The sequence below is a fragment of the Microcaecilia unicolor genome, chromosome 11 (assembly GCF_901765095.1).
Source record: "Microcaecilia unicolor chromosome 11, aMicUni1.1, whole genome shotgun sequence".
Lineage (NCBI taxonomy): Eukaryota > Metazoa > Chordata > Amphibia > Gymnophiona > Siphonopidae > Microcaecilia > Microcaecilia unicolor.
The window spans coordinates 156,327,015-156,348,357 of NC_044041.1; the positions used below are offsets into that span (position 1 = coordinate 156,327,015).

Genomic DNA, 21,343 nt, shown 5'->3' on the forward strand with positions numbered 1-21,343 from the left:
GCCGCTTCACGCATGCTGGACGGCACTCCATTTCCCCAAAAATTTGCATTGCCCACCCTTACTAACAAGGGTGCCAGTTCCTTCCCAAATACTTTATAGTATTGGCCTGTATATCCATCGAGGCCCGGGGACTTTCCCAGTTTTAACCCTTTAATAACCTTGAGGACCTCCTGTATTGTGATTTCGGCCTCCAGCTCTGCCTTATGTACACTCGTGATTCTTTGTATATCTAACTCTTGTAGATATTCTTGCATCTCTCCTTGGGAAACCACCTCCCCTTTGGAGTATAATTTCGTGTAAAACCGTACAAATTGTTTACGGATATCTCTATCCTGGTGTAGTATTTCATCCCGGGCCCCTTTAATTTTTGTTATTGTATTTTGTACCTGTCTTTGTCTCAAGCTTCTCGCTAGCATTGTATCTACTTTATTACTAAATTCAAAAAACTTTTGTTTCATCAATCTCCTATTGTATTTCATCTTTCTCAATTGTATTTTTTGCAGTTCTGTTCTACAGTCTAACAGGTTTTTAAATATCTGTGGGTCCCCTTTAGCTTGATGCTTAGCCTCTAAATGTTCCAGTGTCTATCTTGTTAGCAACTCATGTGCCTCTCGTTCCCTCTTTTTTGGGCTCCCATTCTTATAAGATGCCCCCTGACTACTGCCTTGGGGGCATCCCACAGGATCCCTTCCGTCACCTTTCCATTGTCATTGATTTGAAGGTACTCATTTATTACGTTACGCACTTCCTGACATTCTTTTTCTTCCGCAATCAAAGTTTCATTCAGCCTCCAAACTTGACCCCCCAACTCCTTTCCCAATTTATCCACTACTACCCACACAGGAGCATGGTCAGACATGGGTATACTTTCAATCTCAGTTTCCATTATGGCCCCCCACAGTGACCGGCTGCACCAGATTGCATCAATCCTAGTGTATGTACACTGTGTGTGAGAGTAAAACGAGTATGTCTTCTGTCTAGGGTGCTATAATCTCCAGACATCCACCAAGTCTAGTTCTGACATTAATTTAAGAAATTTGCCCCTATGCTGCTTGGCTCCCTCAGCTCGTCCCATAGAGTGATCTAAATTTGAGACTGTAAAGTTGAAATTACCCCCCAATATTATCTGTCCCTTCCCAAATAAGCTTAGTTCTGACCTTGTGGATTCAAAAAAGGCACCTTGCCCACTATTAGGGGCATAAGTATTAATAAGTGTAATGTGTTGATCCCCCATTTTCCCTTTAACCGCCAAGCATCTTTCCTCTATCCCTTTAAATATTTCCTCCTGGACAAATCTGAGATGTGCTTTTACAAAGATGGCTAATCCCCCCCTGTTTCCCCCCCTTGGGGTCTGCCAAAAGGAAACATTCCCCCAATTGTTTACATCTAATTAAGGATTCATCTTGTTTCCTAATGTGAGTTTCCTGTAACATAATCATATCCCACTGCAGCTGTTTCAGCTCTTTGAATATAATACTCCGTTTCCCTGGGTTATTCAGACCATTGACATTCCATATTCCTACCCGTAACCCTCCCCCCATCCCCAATCCCCCTCCTCTCCCCCGCTCCCCTCCTCTCCCCCCCTGCATCTGGCTCTGTTCCCTCTCTGCCTAAGGAATTAAGCCCACGCCAGAGCTGCCCCCCTTATACCACTCCTCCTTTGCTGCCCCCCTGCTTAAATGCCTCCTGTTATAGTCAGTTACCCTTCCACCTCCCCCTTACAGTTATCAACATTCAATCTGTATATGGCGTTATCATCTTAATAGTTCCACTGCTTCTCCTGCCACCATTTTCAGTCCACTCCGCTAGTATCATGTCTGTTGCCATCCACTGACGGGGACCCTTGCCCCTTCGCTGTCACGTTCGTGACCATTTCCTTGTCTGTGCTCGCCTCGTCCTCTGGTGGCCAGAACCGGTGGCTGCTATGAACTGTCACCCATTCCAGACTTCAGCCCGGTCCGGATCTTCTGGGCTGTCAGACTTGCTTCTCTTGTTTATGCCTGAACAGCACCCGTAGCTGCCTTGTGATTCCTGCAGCTGAACTTCAGCAGCTGATGGGCTTTATTAATCACCTGGAAACTTCTGTGTTTGCCTTTGCATCGTCTAAGGTCCCTGGTATGTGGGTGTGCTCTGTGCACTTCTGCCTAGTCCAGTTTTAGTCTGAGTTCTTGCCTGGTTCTAGTTTGTTGTGTGTAGTTAGCTTTGGTTTTATTGTTTAGTTCCTAGTCTTGTTTCTGGTCTGCATTTCCTTGTCTTGTGTCTGTGTTCCTTTTTAGTGGCTGCTTGGCAGCTTTTAGTCCTGACTCTCTCCTGTCTATGTTTCTGTCTTAGTGGCTGCCTGGCAACTTGTAGTCCTGACTCTGTTGTGTGTTTCCTGTTAGTATCCAGTTCCTGCCCAGTCTGGTAAGTCCTGCTGGCCCCCTGCACCCAGGGGCTCAACTCTTGGGGAACGGTGGTCAAGTGCAGGTGAAGTCTAGCTGTTCCTGTCAGAGTTTTGCCTTGTCTCTGGTGTGGGGTGGTTTTGCCTGCCACTGCTGCTCACGAACCTAGTTTCTGCCTTGAAAACCTGACATTCGCTCCTTGCACTTTATTCCATCCCTCTTTGCTGGTCTTGGGGCTTGGTGTCTGCTGCCTATGTGCCTCCTCCACTGTATTTGGCAGATCTGTGCAGCCCATATCCTTCAACATCTTCCATGCCCCTTCTGCAGATAGAAGTCTCCGGGTCTTACTTCTCACTGTAACTTGCTGGGTATATATATAAGTGGTTATACCCACTAGGATACAGTGGGTTATACCCACTGTATCCTAGTGGGTATAACCACTTATATCTCAGTCCCTCTTTTTGCATATATCTGGTTATCTCCTTTTATTCTCTCCTCCTCTGCAATTTCTTTCTGGCCAAGTCCTGGAACACCTGGGGTTTGCAATTTTTCCAGACAATCTCACCTAGTCCCCGGGCTTTTCTCCAGACTGCCTCTTTAACTCCTGTCCAAACCTTTTTTAAACCCAGATATGCTAACCGCTGTTACTACATCCTCTGGCAAAGTGTTCCAGAGCTTAACTATTCATTGAGTGAAAAAATATTTCCTCTTGTTTCTTTGTAAAAGTATTCCCATGTAACTTTGTTGAGTGTCCCCTAGTCTTTGTACTTTTTGAAGGAGTGAAAAATAGATCACTTCTACTCATTCTACACCACTCAGGATTTTGTAGACCTCAATCATATCTCCACTCAGCCATCTCTTTTCCAAGCTGAAGAGCCCTAATTTCTTTAGCCTTTCCTCATATGAGATGAGTTCCATATCCTTTATCATTTTGTTTGCTCTTACATAAGATAAGAGTAGCCATACTGGGTCAGACCAGTGGTCCATCTAGCTCAGTATCCTGTTTTCCAAACAGTGGCCAAGCCAGTTCACAAGTACCTGACAGAAACCCAAATCATGGCAACTCTCCATACTACAAATCCCAGGGCAAGCAGTTGCTTCCCATGTCTGTCTCAATAGCAGACTATGGACTTTTCCTCCAGGAATTTGTCCAAACCTTTATTAAACCCAAATACGCTAACCACTGTTACTACATCCTCTGGCAAACAGTTCCAGAGCTTAACTATTCGTTGAATGAAAAAAATATTTTGTCCTGTTTGTTTTAAAAGTATTCCCATTTAACTTCGTTGAGTGTCCCCTAATCTTTGTACTTTTTGAAAGAGTAAAAAATTGATTCACTTCTACTCATTCTACACCACTCAGGATTTTGTAGACCTCAATCATATCTCCCCTCATCCATCTCTTTTCCAAGCTGAAGAGCCCTAACCTCTTTGGCCTTTCCTCATACAAGAGGAGTTCTATCCCCTTTATCATTTTAGTTGCTCTTTGAACGTTTTCTAATTCTGCTATATCTTTTTTTGAGATACGGTGACCACAACTGAATGCAGTACTCAAGGTGCGAACACACCATGGAGCAATACAAAGGCATTGTAGTATTTTCAGTCTTATTCTAATAATTCCTAGCATCTATTTGCTTTTTTGGCCACCGCCGCACACTGAGCAGAAGATTGCAGCATATAATCTATGACGACACCCAGATCTTTTTCTTGAGCGCTGACCCCCAAGGTGGACCCTAGCATCAGGTAACTGTGATTCGGATTATTCTTTCCAATGTGCATCACCTTGCATTTGTCCACATTACATTTCATCTGCTGTTTGAACGCCCAGTCTTACAATTTCCCGAGGTATTCCTGTAACATTTCACAGTCTTCACGTGTTTTAACAACCTTTGAATAGTTTTGCATCATCTGCAAATTTGATCACCTCACTCATCATTCCAATTTCCATATCATTCACAAATATGTTAAATAGTACCGGTCCCAGTACAGATCCCTGCGGCACTCCACTCTTCACTCTCCTCCACTGAGAGAAATGACCATTTAACCATACCCTCTGTTCTCTGTCCAATAGCCAATTCCTTTGAACATTTTCTAATTCTGCTATATTTTTTTTGAGATATGGCGACCAAAACTGAACCCCGATACTCAAGGTAAGGTTGCACCATGGAGCGATAGAGACATTACAATATTCTCGGTCTTATTTACCATCCCTATCCTAATGATTCTTTGCATCCTGTTTGCCTTTTTGGCCACAGCCGCACATATACGCAGAAGATTTCAGCGTATTATCTACAACAACACCTAGATCTTTTTCTTGGGTGCTGACCCCCAAGGTGGACCCAAGCATCAGTTTATGATTCAGATTATTCTTTCAAATGTGCATCACATCTGCCATTTGGATGACCAGTCTTCCAGTTTCCTAGGCTACTCCTTACATTGCTTGCTGCTCTATTAGAGTGGCCATAATACCTGAAGCTGTCGTAGAGCCTGGTATCCAGTTTCACTTTCACTTCCTAGGGTGGGAGGGAGAAAGCAACCACTGGGAGATTAAGGAGGGGTCATGCCTTCATCCCTCCAATGGTCAGCTGTTCAATCAGGGTTTCTTTTTCCATGGATGTGATTGAAACAGGTTTAGATAAAAATGTCCCCTTTTTTTTTTGTTTTGGACATTTCTTCCCATTCCATTATCACTGTAAGATGTTCTAATTTTGAACCCTCCCTAGTCCCACCTAGAACATGCCTCCAACACACTCCCTTGCTAGTTGGACGGACTGCAGTGTAAAACATCTAAATTCAGCATTTTGAAAATCATGATTTGGACGTTTTTGGCCGATGGACTTTTTTTGGGCCATTTTGAGATGTCCATCTGCTTCAAAAATGAGCGCCAATGAGTGTCAGTTGAAGAAGTGGGGTTTGACCTTTGATTTCCCACCATAAGGCTAACCCTGTACAGCTTTCTGTCTCTTGAAGATTGTGACCTCTGGAGGGTGGAGGGAGCTCCCAGCAACCCAAAGGACGTGGTATCTGCTGAATGCAGCAAGGTGCTTTGTCAGACTTCATTTTAACTCTTGTTCTTGGGTGAAAGGTTTGTACCCAAAACTTTCATGGTTAAGCACAGGCCTTCATCACTATTCTGACATTTCTCAGAAGCTGGCCCTGACCTGAGCCCTCTCTCCAGAGCCAAGCCTAATACTTTCCTGAGTGAGAATAAAAAAAATACCTATAAATTAGAGAAATAAGGGAAGACATAGGAAAAACCACCACAAACAAAAGACTTCCCATAAATATGAAAACATATAGAATAAAAAAATGGAGGAAATGCACCAGCTTCACCAACAGCCAGCAAGAAAGGCTCAATCTCGTGGGTAAGGAAGTTCATATACGACATGGGCACGCTGGAATCTTTGCCTGCTGTATGCCGCCTTCAGATCCGAACCCACCAGAGTGTCTGGTGTTGATGTGGAATCCTCCCCATGCTGGAGAAGAACAGAGGAGACAGGCTACTCTACCATGCAACACTGTTCCCGGACGCAGCCACCAGATCAGAGCCCAGTGAAATCAATGGCGGGACATCTGGCAACAAAACACTGGCCGCAGTCGACTAGACCAGGAAAGTTGTATACAATAGTTGCAGAAATTAACTTGCATGATTAGTGTGCTAAAACTAATTTATCTGTTTGCTTGACTAGATATATCTCTCCCTATGCAAAAAAATCAAAGTGTCTACATCAGTGCTTTTTAACCATAACTGGTAATTGTATGCAATAGTTATAGAAACCACATTGCATAATTGGTGTACTTGAAACCTGTTTACCTATTTACTTGACTTGACATACTTCTTGCTTTGCAGAAGAAATCAAAGTGGCTTACATCACTGCTTGCTTAAGCAAAAAGAAAGCAAACAAAAAACCCCCAACTACATTACCCAAAAAGAAGACAAAATGTACACCATAAAACTTCTCCTAGGACTATATATCCTAACACTAACTACCACAACAGGAGCCCTACCACAAGACGACCACAGCATTATACCCATACTGTACACCACACAACCAGACACACCACCTTCCATCATGTTAAAAACTGATCAAACAAAAAAAGGGATTCATCCATGAACCAAACACAGCAGATGACAAAAAAAGGACCAACCCAACAAGACAAACAAATGACAACTAGTATAAATCCCCAAAATCACAATAGAAGAAAACTACCTACCAATTCAAGTGGGTTACATAAACGCCAAATCAGTAGTGAACAAAATGTAAACCATAAAGGACTGGATTACGGAGGAAGACCTCAGACTAGTGTTCATCAACAAAACATGGATTCACAACAGAGAAGACCCTATAATCCTGGATCTCTGTCCTCCAGAATACAAAATTCTACACTGGACCAGAGAGAGAGAAAATGAGAGGGGGCATCACATTAATATACAGATCCCTCTTCACTACAGAAACCATTGCCGAATCCATAACACTGCAAATGGAAATCGCCTCGATCAGGATAAAAGACAAGTCTCTACTTAACCACATGAGCTGCATCATATTTTATAGACCCCCAGACAAACCTCATGGACTTTATATCAAACGTGTGTAACAAACTCAAATGCACTAGTAATAGGAGACATTAACCTACATCTTGAAGACCTAGATACAAACTACACAAGAGAGTGTATTAAATTTCTTCAACTGTGGGAATTTCAGTGGCCACAAGTGAACCAAACCCATGTAAAAGGTCACACACTAGACCTACTAGCATACAAATTTTCAACAAACCAGAACTTCTCAATAAAGAACCAAAAATGGACAGTCTGATCACTTCAGACTGAATATGACCCACTACTGGAAGAAGAAGGGAACTCACCAAACACAAAACCGAACCTCATACAAAACAAGAGGGAAAGTAGACACAACAACATTCTGGTAATCCGTGTACAAAAATCAATGGTCATCACCAGCCAACTCCATAGAATTCTTTGCAGAATGGGACAAAAGTTGCACTACCATCCTAGACGAAATAGCACTCCTGCGAACCAAAACCTCACAAAAACACAATACAATCCCATGGTACAACAAAGAACTGAAAGAACTAAAACACAATGCAGAAGACTAGAATGAGCATGGAGAAAAAATAAAAATGAATATACAGTAACCACATGGAAGGAATAACAAAAGAGGTACAAACACAAAATAAGACAAGCTAAGAGGAAATTCTATAAAGAACTAATAGGTTCCGACTATAAAGACATGGGGAAACTATACAAGTTAGTAAACAATCTACTAGACATCAAAGCAGTGACTAAAACAGTGACTACAACAAACGAAGACCTCCCACCAGCAGATGAACTAGCCAAATATTTTGAAGAAAAGATCATCAACTTAAGAAAAAATCTACCCCAGGAAGATTCCAACCTTGAAACCTTCATATATGAACTAGATCCACCCCCAGAAGAAACACCAGTGGACCGGACTTGGGCTAATTTCGCCCAATTTTCCTCTGAGATAGTAGCTCAAGTGATTAGAAAGTTATCATCCGCTCACTGCTCACTAGATACATGTCCCAACTACATTATGAAAACACCCCCTAACCAATTCATTGAAGAATTCACATTCCATCTAAAGTTCATGTTCCAGGAAGGATTATTCCCACCAGATAAGGGAAACATCTTGCTCACACCTATCCCAGAAGACACCAAGGAAAAAATCAATGATATCTCAAACTACAGGCCAGTTGCATCAATACCACTAACGACCAAGACAATGGAAAGTATAGTGGCCAAACAACTAACAGAGTGCATCAACAAATTCTCCATATTGCATGAATCCCAATCAGGCTCAGGCTTCACACCCCACCATAGTACTGAAACAGTGCTGATCACACTTCTGGCCAAATTCAAATATATTAAACCTCAATAGGTAAAAACATCCTCCTACACCAGTTTGACATGTCAAGTGCATTTGCATGGTGGACCACTGAATTCTACTAAGAATACTCGATAATCTCCCCACCCTGGAAAGCGGAATGTGGATTTCCACAGGACTTACCACTCTCGCCTATATTATTCACCTAAATGATGATCCCACTAGCCAAGTCCCTATCCAAACAAGGCTTTAATCCCTTCATATACGCTGACGACGTTACAATCTATATCCCTTTCAAAAATAACCTATCAGAAATCGCCTCCAAAATCACGAACAGCATGAACACCATGGAATCCTGGGCATCAGCCTTCAAACTGAAACTAAACAGGGAAAAAACACATTGCCTCATACTCTCATCTTCACACAAAACCATCAATGCATTGGGTTCATCTTTCCTAATCTCAGACAACCTGAAAATCCTAGGAATCACCATAAAACTTATCACCAAAAAACCAGGCTAAAGCCACTACAAAGAAAATGTTCCACACAATTTGAAAACTCAAACGCATAAAACAATACTTCCCAAGAGATGTATTCTGCAACGTGATCCAAACCATGATTCTGGCCCATGTGGATTATTGCAATGGAATCTACGCAGGATGTAAAAACCAAATCTTAAACAAATTACAAACTGCACAAAATACAGAAGCCAGACTCAAATGGAAAAAACCCTGTTCGAAAGTGCAAAACCTCTTCTCCAAAAATTACACTGGCTACCAATCAAGGCACGCATGTCCTTCAAGATCTGTTCTCTGGCCTACAGAATAATTTTCAGCCTGTCACCGGGCTATATGACTAATTTAATAGACCTACCCTCAGCGAGATCTTACCTAACCTTCAACTTCCCTAGTTACAAAGGCCTTAAATACAAATACACTTTCAACTTCTCCTATGTTTACACCAAGCCCTGGAACACACTACCGAAAGACATAAAACTCACGCACAATTACCTAATTTTCTGGAAACATCTGAAGGCCCACTTTTTCAGAAAGTTCCTTCTTATTGAACCAACTTAGCCAACCAGAACACCGAATAACACAAGAATATGACAATGGACAGAAACTGGCCTAAGCTTCTGTCGCTCAATTTACCCAAACATTTAACATACTTATATGAAACAAATATAAACACATATAACCTGTCATAATCAAGACATCTGTTAATCTTCATTGGCCTATATGTATTGTAACCGAGTTCTATACAAACTGTAGCAAATCTACAGACTCATTGTTCCATATAACTAGTAACCTTGTCTCATTTTCCCATTTAACTTGTAACCTTGTTCTATACAATCTGTAACCAATTTACTCTAGAAGCATGTAAGCCACATTGAACCTACCAACGGGTGGGAAAATGTGGGGTACAAATGCATAAATAATAATAAGAAGAAAAGAGGTGGAAATACAATTGCCATAGTAGAGAGAAGAGTAGAGTCATTCTGCTGCCGTGCCACAGCACACCACACCTCTGGTCCAAATGCCCAAAGGCTGTAAAAAAGGGAGAGAATCAGGATCCATAGGTTGCATGGAAAAAATAAGTCTTTAGGAAAGCTTTAAATTTCTGAGGATTCTAGATGTAAACCGGAGGGAGCTTGTTCCAAAGGGTAGGAGCAACTACAGCAAACACAGAATCTGGAAACCTATTGCGAAAAACCTGTTGAAAAGATGTGACAATCAGTAAATTATGCTGCGAGGGACAAAGAGAGCAGGTAGTGGGGATAGGGGATTAGAAATTGTGACAAACAATAGGAGCATGTCTGAGGATTTTATACTGTGGATTAACATTAGAATTTTGCACTGTATACGATAACCAAATTGGTAGCCAATGTTCTGTCTTCAGAAGTAGGGTAACATGGATGAATTTTTTTGCACTTGTAAGAAGTTTTAATGGCTACATTTTGCAAGTGTTTAAGCTCCCTTGCCTCAAGTCCTATAATAGGACATTACAGTAGTCAAGGTTTATAAGCAACAATGAGTAGACCAGAATGCGAGGTGCCTTAGAACTCAGGAGATTGTGGATAGAGAGGATTTGACACATTAAAAAAATATATATATTTCCCAATAACATTCAAATTTTGGGGGTGGAATGTTAAAAATCAGAGCCCAGAAGTACTCCAAGAATTTTCACAGATTTACTGATAGGAATTTTACTATTAAGAAGGGTAACAGAGACTTTTGTCTCACCTAGAATGTAAACCGCACTGAACCCTGGAAAGGGGATATTAGTGGTATACAAGAATTGATTTGATTTGATATTGTATCCTCAGTATGGTTAGGGGTAAATAGAAGAGCTTTCATTTTCTGCAAATTCAGTTGCATTCACTTATCCCTTAACCATGTGGCTGTGATCAAGAGTTTAGAGTTCAGAGTAGCAAGACCTTGAGGATCCCTGGGGTTTAAGGTCCCTAGAATTTGAATGTTAACAGCGTATTTATAGAGTGTTAATTCCAGTGACTATATTAAAGTTGCAAGCAGTGCCAGAAGGATGTTGAACGGGGCTGGAGCTAAGAGAGACCCTTGTGGTACCCAACAATCTGGGGTAAAAGGAGGGAAGGTATCATCCTGCCATAGAACATGATACCTCTTCTGGGGCAAATAAAGTAGAATCATCTCCACTGGAGAATACCCAGCGGACCGAATCTGCACTAACTTCGCTCTCCTCTCCGCCGAAACAGTTACCCAGGCGATTTATAGGTTCTTCAACACTCACTGCAAATTGGATACCTCCCCCAGCTACCTTATAAAATCCACCCCTGACCGCTTCATAGCAGACCTCACATCCCACCTAAACTACATGCTGCAACAAGGCTTCTTCCCTAAGGAGAAAGGCAACATCCTACTCACCCCAATACCAAAAGACACTAAGAAAAAAGCAAACGTACTTACAAACTACCGCCCATTGGCTGTCAAATTGATGGAAAGCATGGTAACCAAACAACTTAATGATTACATAAACAAATTCTCAATTTTACATGAATCACAATCAGGATTTCGCCCCCTCCACTGTACCGAAACAGTACTAGTTACTCTCTTAGCCAAATTCAAGCAGGAAATAGCAACAGGTAAAAGCATACTTCTCCTCCAATTCGACATGTTTAGTGCATTCGATATGGTAAACCACAATATACTATTACGACTCCTAGACTACTTCGGGATAGGTGGAAATATACTCAGCGGGATCAAGGGTTTCCTAACCCCCAGAACATACCAAGTGAAATCAAATTCAAAAATATCACAGTGCAAAGCAGACTGTGGAGTAGCTCAAGGATCACCACTATCACCGATCCTGTTCAACCTAATGATGACCCCATTAGCCAAGTCCTTATCCAGTCGAGGCCTCAAACCATTCGTCTACGCAGACGATGTCACAATATATATTCCTTACAAACATGACCTGACTGAAATCACCAACGAAATCAAACTCAGCATGAACATCATGAACTCATGGGCTAATGCATTTCAACTAAAACTCAATACCGAAAAAACACACTGCCTTATCCTCTCATCCCAACACAATATGTACAAACCCACAAATATAAACACCCCGGATTACACCCTCCCTACCTCAGCCTGAAAATCCTCGGAGTTACAATTGACTGAAACCTTACACTTGAGAGCCAAGTGAAATCTACAACTAAGAAAATGTTCCACTCAATGTGGAAACTCAAACGCGTGAAACCATTCTTCCCCAGGGAAACATTTCGTAATTTGATACAATCAGTGGTACTAAGCCATGCTGACTACTGCAACAGAATCTATGCAGGATGCAAAGAACAACTCATAAAAAAACTTCAGACCGCTCAAAACACGGCAGCCAGGCTCATATTTGGAAAAACGCAATTCGAAAGCGCCAAACCCCTCCGAGAAAAACTGCACTGGCTCCCAATAAAAGAACCTATTGCTTTCAAAATCTTCACTCTGGTTCACAGAATTATCTACGGCGAAGCCCCGGGATACATGACCGACCTCATAGACCTACCAACCAGAAACACAATCAGATCAACACGAGCATACCTAAATCTCCACTACCCAAACTGCAAAGGACTCAAATACAAATCAACATATGCATCCAGCTTCTCCTACATAAGCACACAATTGTGGAACGCACTACCAAAAGCCGTGAAAACAATGTATAACTATCTAAACTTCTGAAAACTATTAATATCCAACATGTTCAAAAAGGCATACCCTACCGACCCAACTTAAATGCCTGAACCCTGCAAATGAAACCAAAGCTCGTAATGGTAATAAACTAACTTTTCTGTTCCTGTTCATGATTCCTTAATGTGAACCTTATTCGACCACAATACCTTATTGTATTTGTTTCTTTACCGGTGTTGGCGAAAGGTGGAAAAATGTGGGATACAAATGTAACAAATAAAAATAATAAATACAAGGTAAGTTTATTTTGCACACAATTTTGATTTAAATTAAGAGAATTCACATTTATGCACAATTTAAATGAAGTTTTGTTTTATGACCTTTGATGTCTTTGAGCCTTCCTATCTGCTGATAGTGAAGCTGGTGTATTTGGCTGATACTGAAGTCTTTTCCTCCATTTTTTCGTTATATATGTTTTTATTTTTACTGGAAGGCTTTTTTTGTGTTGAGGAGTTAAAAGAAGCAAGAGCAGGCCTACAAACCAAGCTTCATGCCCTTGGGTAACCCTATGCTTCCTCTTTTGTAGACGCTGGATGATAGTGCCTCAGGGACTGGTGGGAGCTCTGCTCTGCCAGCAAAGGCTGATGCCAGCCGCACCAGTGGGGGTAACGCTGCTGGCGGAGGAGGAGGAGGGCTTATGGAAGAGATGAACGCCATGTTAGCCAGACGGTAAGCTTAGGAGCTAAACAGTGGTGGGAGGGGATCAAGGGATGGTGCAAAAGCGTAGAAGAAAGAGAAATAGGCAGTGGTGGGCAAGGCCAGATTTAATGTATAAACTAGACAATCTACACCTTAGGGCCTCACTCTTCACTAGCATGGGAAACTAGTAAACCTAAAATTTACTTCCTGCTTAATTGAGGGGGGCCTCAAGTGTTACAACTTAGGAGCCACAATATGAATGAATCTGTCCCTGATGGTGGAGCAGCTGGATACAGGCACTACCCAAATTAAATTTATCGTGGAGACGGAGAAGTGGCGGCCTGTGTGCTTTAAAGTGAGCATATTGCTTCTGAACCATCAGCAGGACTCCCAAAGCCTAGAGCAAGCTTCAGGGTGAGCAAGTTTTTCTTATTTTTTTTTTAATTCCTTTTAATGTTTTTTTTTTTAATCTCTGTTTTGGGATCTGCAGGAGGAAAGTCACACAGCAGGGGGAGAAGTCCACATCGAAGAGAGATGAAATATCCAACAGTGTGAGTCCGTGGCGAGTATGGTCTTTAGTCATCTGAAAGCTGTTCTTAGGGTCCTAGCAATGTTATGGTTAAAGGAGTCTGCCTAGCTGTGAGCTTATCCCATCTGGCTGCCATCAGGAAACCATCATGCTCAGCCCTTTTCCTTATTCTTTCCTGTGGCATCCCACTTTTCTTCCACTTGCAACAAGTGACAGAGCCCATGCACATGCTTCCAGAGACCTTCAGTTTGTGTGTAAGGTATACATTGCTCACTACAATAAAACCAGGAAACTTTATTTAGGCTGAGCAGTATGTCCTATAGAAGTCAGTATTTGGAGGCTGGCCTCAGGCGGTAAATGCTGTGCACTGCCCTGAGTGTTGTCTCCTATTCCCTGGATTGTCTGGGACTGGGAATATTATAGAGAAGAGGTTCTCAACCCAGGACACACCAAGCCAATCTGGTTTTGAAGATATCAATAATGAGTATGCATGAGATAAATTTACATGCAGTGTCTCCATTATATGCAAATTTATCATTGTGAGTATCCTGGAAATCTGGCTAACAGGTGTATCCCGAGGACTGAATTGAGAACCCCCACCCCCCATAGAGACAGCCCCTGGAGTCATGCACACTGCTTAGTAGTGACATCTATTGTCTGGACTCGGAGCTTATCGTTGTAGTGCTCTGAAAAGTCCTGATGTATAGTCCCAAGGGAGCCAACTTTTCAAAACAATTGGCAGTGTTAAACTCAACAAGATTTACCCCCTCCTTGGAAACGGTGAAGGAATTTGCCTAATATTGGGGTGCGTTTAGGTACCACAGAGCTAGTATCTGTGTATGACCCCCAGACAAATACTGTCACTGCAGCGACAACACTAGAAGGGGGTGGGGGGTGGGAGGTGCAGCACCATCTCTCTGAGATCAGCCTGGCTCCACAGCTGTGTGTGTGTGAACCGCCATCTAGATCTATTCTTTTCAGCATTTTAAGGCTTTGTCAAATTAATGTTATATTTTTATTTGCCAGGATGATTCTGAGACAGTGAGCACTAGAACACCAAGCCAACAAAATGGTAAGTGATGGGCAGCGGGAGCTCCTAGGGACACTATGCTAGGACAAGAGGAGAAAGCAGGAAATGTTCTGCTGTGGTAGAAGTGTGAGGATGTGTGTGAAATTCCTTCCCTATCTTCCCTGATTGTTTCCATGCCCTCAGAGAGAATAGGTAGCATGGGAACCTAATCCAGTACTCCTGGATTTATCCTCTTATACATGGACTTGATATAAAATGTGTATTTGAAAATAAGTTCAGCATTTTCAGTTTATTCTGTAATTTGATTGAATAATTTAGCACATTTATTTTTGGAAGCTGACTTAAATTCATGGACACTTATGTTATTGCCTTAAATGTTGGTTATTCACAGATTTTTAGTATACACAAGGCCTATGATGGTGTACTTAAAGCTTTAATGATTGGCCAAGTTCATTGGCTTAAATGTTATCTTAGCCCATTGGATTCACATGTTCATGTTCACACTGATGGCTTCCCCTATACTTCAATAATTATTAGTTAGCTTGTGTTTTTTGTTTACATACAGTTAATTGGGATAACATTAAATGATGTGTCTTTGCATTTGACGTGGTGAGGTTTTTTTTATTCAATTTAATAGAAGAGTTAGACCGCAGGGGGGTGTACAGATGAAGCTGGCATTTTTCCCCTCTTCCCCTTGCAAGCTGGTCACCAGACCCATGCACTTTGGGATCAGGCTCACCCAACAATGGTGCACCCTTCATAGGGCCAGCATTACATAAGTATATAAGTATTGCCATACTGGGAAAGACCAAAGGTCCATCGAGCCCAGCATCCTGTTTCCAACAGTGGCCAATCCAGGTCACAAATACCTGGAAAGATCCCAAAAATGTACAAAACATTTTATACTGCTTATCCCAGAAATAGTGGATTTTCCCCAAGTCCATTTAATAACGATCTATGGACTTTTAGGAAGCCGTCCAAACCTTTTTTAAACTCCGTTAAGCTAACCGCCTTTACCACATTCTCTGGCAATGAATTCCAGAGTTTAATTACACGTTGAGTGAAGAAACATTTTCTCCGATTCGTTTTAAATTTACTACATTGTAGCTTCATCGCATGCCCCCTAGTCCTAGTATTTTTGGAAAGCATGAACAGATGCTTCACATCTACCTGTTCAACTTTACTCATTATTTTATAGACCTCTATCATATCTCCCCTCAGCCGCCTTTTCTCCAAGCTGAAGAGCCCTAGCCGCTTTAGCCTTTCCTCAAAGGGAAGTAGTCCCATCCCCTTTATCATTTTCGTCGCCCTTCTCTGCACCTTTTCTAGTTCCACTATATCTTTTTTGAGATGCGGTGACCAGAATTGAACACAATATTCGAGGTGCGATCGCACCATGTTTAGGGGGTGGGAGCAAACTGGGCTCCACAGCTACAGAAGGTCCTACAGTCCAGCATCACCCTCCCCCACCCCCCAATGTACCCTAACAAGCATCTTTCAACATTGCGTCACCAGCAGTATCCATGATTCCTAATTGCTGCCTGTGACTGATCCGGAAACCTTCCTTCTACCATGTTTAGCCTCTTTGGATGCAGAGGAATATGGCAGGGGGAAGGCTTTCAGGTCAGCCACAGGCAGCATATGGGAATCGATGCCACTGCCGGTGACCCTATGATCAAAAATGGGGGGAGAGAGGGAGATGCTAGACGGGGTGGATGGGAGGAGAGAAATGTTGAACGATGGGAAGGAGGGCGCTATGAAGGGGGAGTGATGCTGTATCTGGGTGTTGAGGGGAGAGAGAGATGGTAGACAATGGGAGGGAGAGATGTTAGACATAGGGGTGGAAAGGAGAGAAAGATGCTGCAAAGAATGGGGGGAGGGAAGAAAGAGAGATGTGGGATCCTGGGGCAAAAGGGAATGAGGGAGAAATGTTGGACCACGGGGGTTGGGCATAGGAGGGAAGAGAGAAGGGACAAAAAGATGCTGGCTGGGTGGAGTGGAACGGACAGTGAGATGTCAGGCTACGAGGGGAGAAAGAAGGAGCAGATGCTGGGCTACAAGAGTTGAGGGAGAGGGAGAGAGATGCTGGGAATGGTGGAAGAGATGGGGGAGGGTAGCAAAAGGATGAATGAGAGGAGGAGAGTGAGTACAGAGGGTACAAGCATGGTAATGGGGAGTAGATGAAAGATGGAAGGGAATAGAAGGTGGGGAAGGAGTGATAAAACATGGGAGTGCTAGTGGGTGAGAAGAGGAGATGGAAAGCCGATAGGTAGGTGAAAAGTAAAAAAGATGAAGGGTGAGAAAGAAGGTGAAATTTGAGTGGACAGAGGCAGAAAAGAGAAAAATGGGATGAAAGCTAAAAAGAAAAGATTAATATGTCAGAGATAGGTATAGTGAGGAAATGGAAGGGGACAGGAGAGAGGAAAAAGACAAATGGACAGCAGCCACCAGAAGGAGAATTAGCAGAAGACAGACAGGAAAGCAGAAAACAGAAATGGAACCAATATGATGGAAAAATAAAATGTCCAAATAACAAAGGTAGAAAAAAGCATGTTATCTTTAATTTATTAACTGGAATATGTTAGGTTTGGGAAGTGTTCACAGCAGATGTCTTTTAATTGTGTTCAGTAGAAAAGGAAATGCATTTCTATTTTTATTTCTTCAGTGTTGCAGTACACACCGAGTTTTAACTTCTTGGGATTACCAGTTCATTTTTTATCTACGTGTTTTTATTTGTGGTACCTTGTTCTGTATGTGTTGGTGTGGTAGTAAAAGTAGGTGGAGATTGGGAGGAGGCAGGGAGAAAAGGGGAGAGGGGATGGAGGAGCCCACTTTGTCTGCCTTGCGCCCCAGCATGTCTAACTTACTCTTCCTCTTGCTGGTGGGGATCCCCAAGACCCACCAGCTGTGGATCTCCTCCAAAAGCGCCAGAGCTCTTTTGTACCAATCTCAGCAGTGAGCGTCCTTGAACTGCTGACAACTGAGCATGTGTGGGATGCTGGAGTCAGTGGCTCAGGGACACTGCTGCTGCCTGCCAAGCTTGGTAAAATGGAGCTCTGGTTCAGCTGGTAGGGCTTGGAGAACCACTTTGGGCTCAGGCCCATGTAAAAATGGCTGTCTGGCTACACCACTGCACCAGCATGATGTTAGGCATGGCTCCAAGATAGAGAGTTGCACGGAGACAGACATCTTACCCATCCCCACTGGAATCTTACCCATCCCCACAAGAATTTAATGGTACATTTAAAAAAATTCAGGTTGGTTCTCTCAGTCTCTCTGGCTTCGAGCTGCAGCACTGCAGGCAAGGAAGGAACTCTGGTGCGCACATGTAAGACTTGTCTTTGATTCAGTGGCACTGTGTGGTAAGAGGTCGCCACATGCACGCGCCGGTAGGTCAGGTGACATCTGATTCTTGTGCCTGTGTCAGAGCTGAGGTCTGTGCATCAGCCCGGGAGCAGAGAGAATTAATAATAACATAGTAAGTGACAGCAGATAAAAATCTGAACGGTCCAGGCTGCCCAATAGTCACACTCATTATCAATTCATAATTAAATCAACAATGAACGTGATATTGTATATTTGATTATGATTTTTCTTTGCTGTTTCTGGGACTTAGACCAAAGAAGTCCGCCCAGCCCTATCCTTACGTTCCAACTGCTGGAGTTGTCGTTGAAGCCCACTCTAGCCTATTTGTCTTCTCATTTGTGGGAAACAGACCATAAAAGTCTGTCGAGCACTGTCCTCATGTTCCAGCCACTAAAGTTGCTGTCTAAGCCCTTTCCAGCCCATCTTAAAACAGATTGCCATATATGAGAGACAGACCATCAAGTCTGCCCAGTATTGGCCCTAGTTCATCACAGCCTGAGTCGCCATCTAAGTGTCGCTTAACACATCCATGTACATGCAGTCATTTAAGTTTAGGTTTTTTTATAACTCCATTTTCTAATTAGAGATACTCTGTGTTCATCCCATTCTTTTTTGAATTCCGTCACCATTTTTGTCTCTATCACCTCTTTAATGGAGACTTCCACATCTGTGCTGTTAAAGCAAGGAGGAGGAGGAGGAGAAAGCACTCAAAGAACTTGGTACTTGGTAAGTGAGAGGCTGACACAAGTGCAGCGTACGCTTCCATGGGAACTCAGCAGTAACGGTTTCTGTCTCCATGGGAACCCGCAGGAATGACTTCCTTCCGTCCCTGCAAGTCTCTACTCCAAGACTGTGGCTGCATGATTCCTTTTTTTGCCACAGTGCCCTCTAGTGGTCGCAGTGCTCAGTTGTTTGTATATTTTTGACTGAGTGTCAACTCCAGCTGTAGTTACTTGCCTGTTCCCACCACTTCATCCTGTGGTATCAGCTCTCAGAACAGTCGGATGGCAGAGCACAGGCTCCAGGGCTCCGGCTGCTGTTTCTATGGGTGCAGCATCCCCTATCCCACATGATATACCCCTGAGTACTGCACCAAAGGGAGACAGAAAGGACCAGGTCATAAGCAGGACAGTTGTACAAAAGGGATCCTGGTAGGAGCCTATTCTATAAAGGAACATATGCAGCTACTCTCCTTCATAGAATTCTAGCTTGACTGGGTATATATGCACCTAACAGTTAAGCATGAGCACTTACACCAACCATACAGCTAGATGTTGCAGACATGCACATAACTTATAGTGATTGTGGTCTATAAAATCCTAAGTGATGTAGAACGGGTAGAAGTGAATCAATTTTTCATTCTTTCAAAAAGTACAAAGACCAGGGGACACTCAATGAAATTAAATGGAAATACTTTTAAAACAAATAGGAGGAAATATGTTTTCACTTAAAGAATAGTTCAGCTCTGAAACTTGCTGCCGGAGGATGTCTTAACAGAGGTTAGTGTATCTGGGTTTAAAAAATGTTTGGACAAGTTATTGGATGAAAAGCCCATAGTTTGTTATTGAAATGGACTTGGGGAAGCTAATGCTTGCCCTGGGATTGGTAGCATGGAATGTTGCTACTAATTGGGTTTCTGCCAGGTACTTGTGACCTGGATTGGCCACTGTTGGAAGCAGGATACTGGGCTAGATGGACCATTGGTCTGACCTAGTATGGCTATTCTTATGTAAGTTTGAGCCCCACTTATGCTCTGCCCCTGTGTATGCTGCCTTGCAAATAAGTACTATGTTAGTTAAGTGGGTATTTGCAGAATAGCGCTTAGGCAAAATTCTGGAATTTACACATATAGAGGCACACATGCATAAATATTAGTGCCTGTGTGTTAGAATTGCTCCCAAGGAGTAATCCTTCAGTAAGACTGACAAGTATAGCTGAAAATGTAAACCAAACGTGGATGTTCCAGCAAAATAATAGGAACAAAGGCTAGAACATGCAGAAAGTCATAGAGTTGCAGGAAAGCTGGCAATTCTGTAATGTTTTAGACAAGTGGATTTTGAAGGCAGAAGATGGTGGTGATAACAGCTCTAGTCAGGAGCTCTGCATCTGCTCATTCTACACTTGCAGTGGACTGAGCTGCGACAGCAGGCTCAGACATGATGTATACTCAGCTACTACCTAGGGCTGAAGCTAACATGTATACACTAGATTAAGTACAGATCACCTACTTGGGGATTTTATTCACATATTTTTCCATCCTTTCCCTCTGCAGATTCAATTAGAAGACCATGGGAGAAAGCCAGCACCACATTGCCCAGGTACCAGAGGAATGTTCAACTACCAAGGCTTGTTCAACATAATGGAGAGAGGGGGGTATTCACTCAACTGGACTTGTGATACATTCCAAATGGAATTTATCCGCGGGAGGAAGAAGTTTGTTTGAGCCATAGCTTATTAGAAAAAGGAAGGGAGGTGTGGGAAGATTCTTTCAACTATGATTGATTGACAGGGTGTATATTCTAGCTGCAGCTTACTGTTGGGGGGAGAGGTTCTAGCTTTGATTTGTTACTGTAGGGGGTGGTCCAGCTGTGATTGATTGAGAGAAGTGGAACACTATAAAGTCTTCTTTATGGAACACATTATCCCCTCTGTCTCAGTTAATTCACTTTATCTGATATGTACTGACCTATTTTTAACAGTTGCCACACGTTGCTGTGTTTTGCATCTTGGCCTCTCTAGGGCTAAACAAACTGGTCTGGGAGCTTGGGATATGCCTTCTGCTCTTCACATTAGGTTTTTTCTCAATCACAACAATCTTTCTTCAACAACAAAGATCTTTTCCTGTGTTCTTTGTTCGCTGTTTCTGATTGAAATTTCAGTAGGGGTATTTTTGATTTAGCATTCACCTTTTTCAGTTGTAGCTCAAGACGAGTTACATTCAGGTATAATACACGGGATTTAATATTAAAGCCAGTTGAAAGGAAATGGAGTCCATCCTCTAATTTTCCATCATCCTAAATGCGTAGTAATCACTGTTGGAATCGAGCCCACCCACCCTTATGTGGCTGAACCCCCTCCCTGCGATAAGCCGTAAGGCGCTCCATATGTATTAACTGGCCCAATTTGCATTTCCAATCACCTAACGTGGGGGGGTCTACCTTTTTCCAATGCTGTGCTATAAGGCACTTGGCTGCTGCCAACCCCCATCGCAGCCATTTGCTCTCCTCCCAAGAATCCCACTCGTTATACAAACCCAAGAGGCATACCACAGGACTACACACCAATGATGATTCAATCAATATTACTAACGCTTTCATA

General features: G+C 42.6%; 1 protein-coding gene across 2 annotated transcripts in view; it reads left to right on the forward strand.

Annotated features, from left to right (window-relative positions):
- The window catches only part of VASP (vasodilator stimulated phosphoprotein), a 183,422-nt gene that overhangs the window by 135,972 nt on the left and 26,107 nt on the right, over positions 1-21,343 (forward strand). For both annotated transcript variants that reach the window (XM_030220022.1, XM_030220023.1), the window contains exons 7-10: positions 12,988-13,130; positions 13,591-13,651; positions 14,656-14,701; positions 20,298-20,343. In XM_030220022.1, coding sequence (XP_030075882.1) covers positions 12,988-13,130; positions 13,591-13,651; positions 14,656-14,701; positions 20,298-20,343 — 296 coding nt within the window. The remainder of the gene's footprint in view (positions 1-12,987; positions 13,131-13,590; positions 13,652-14,655; positions 14,702-20,297; positions 20,344-21,343) is intronic.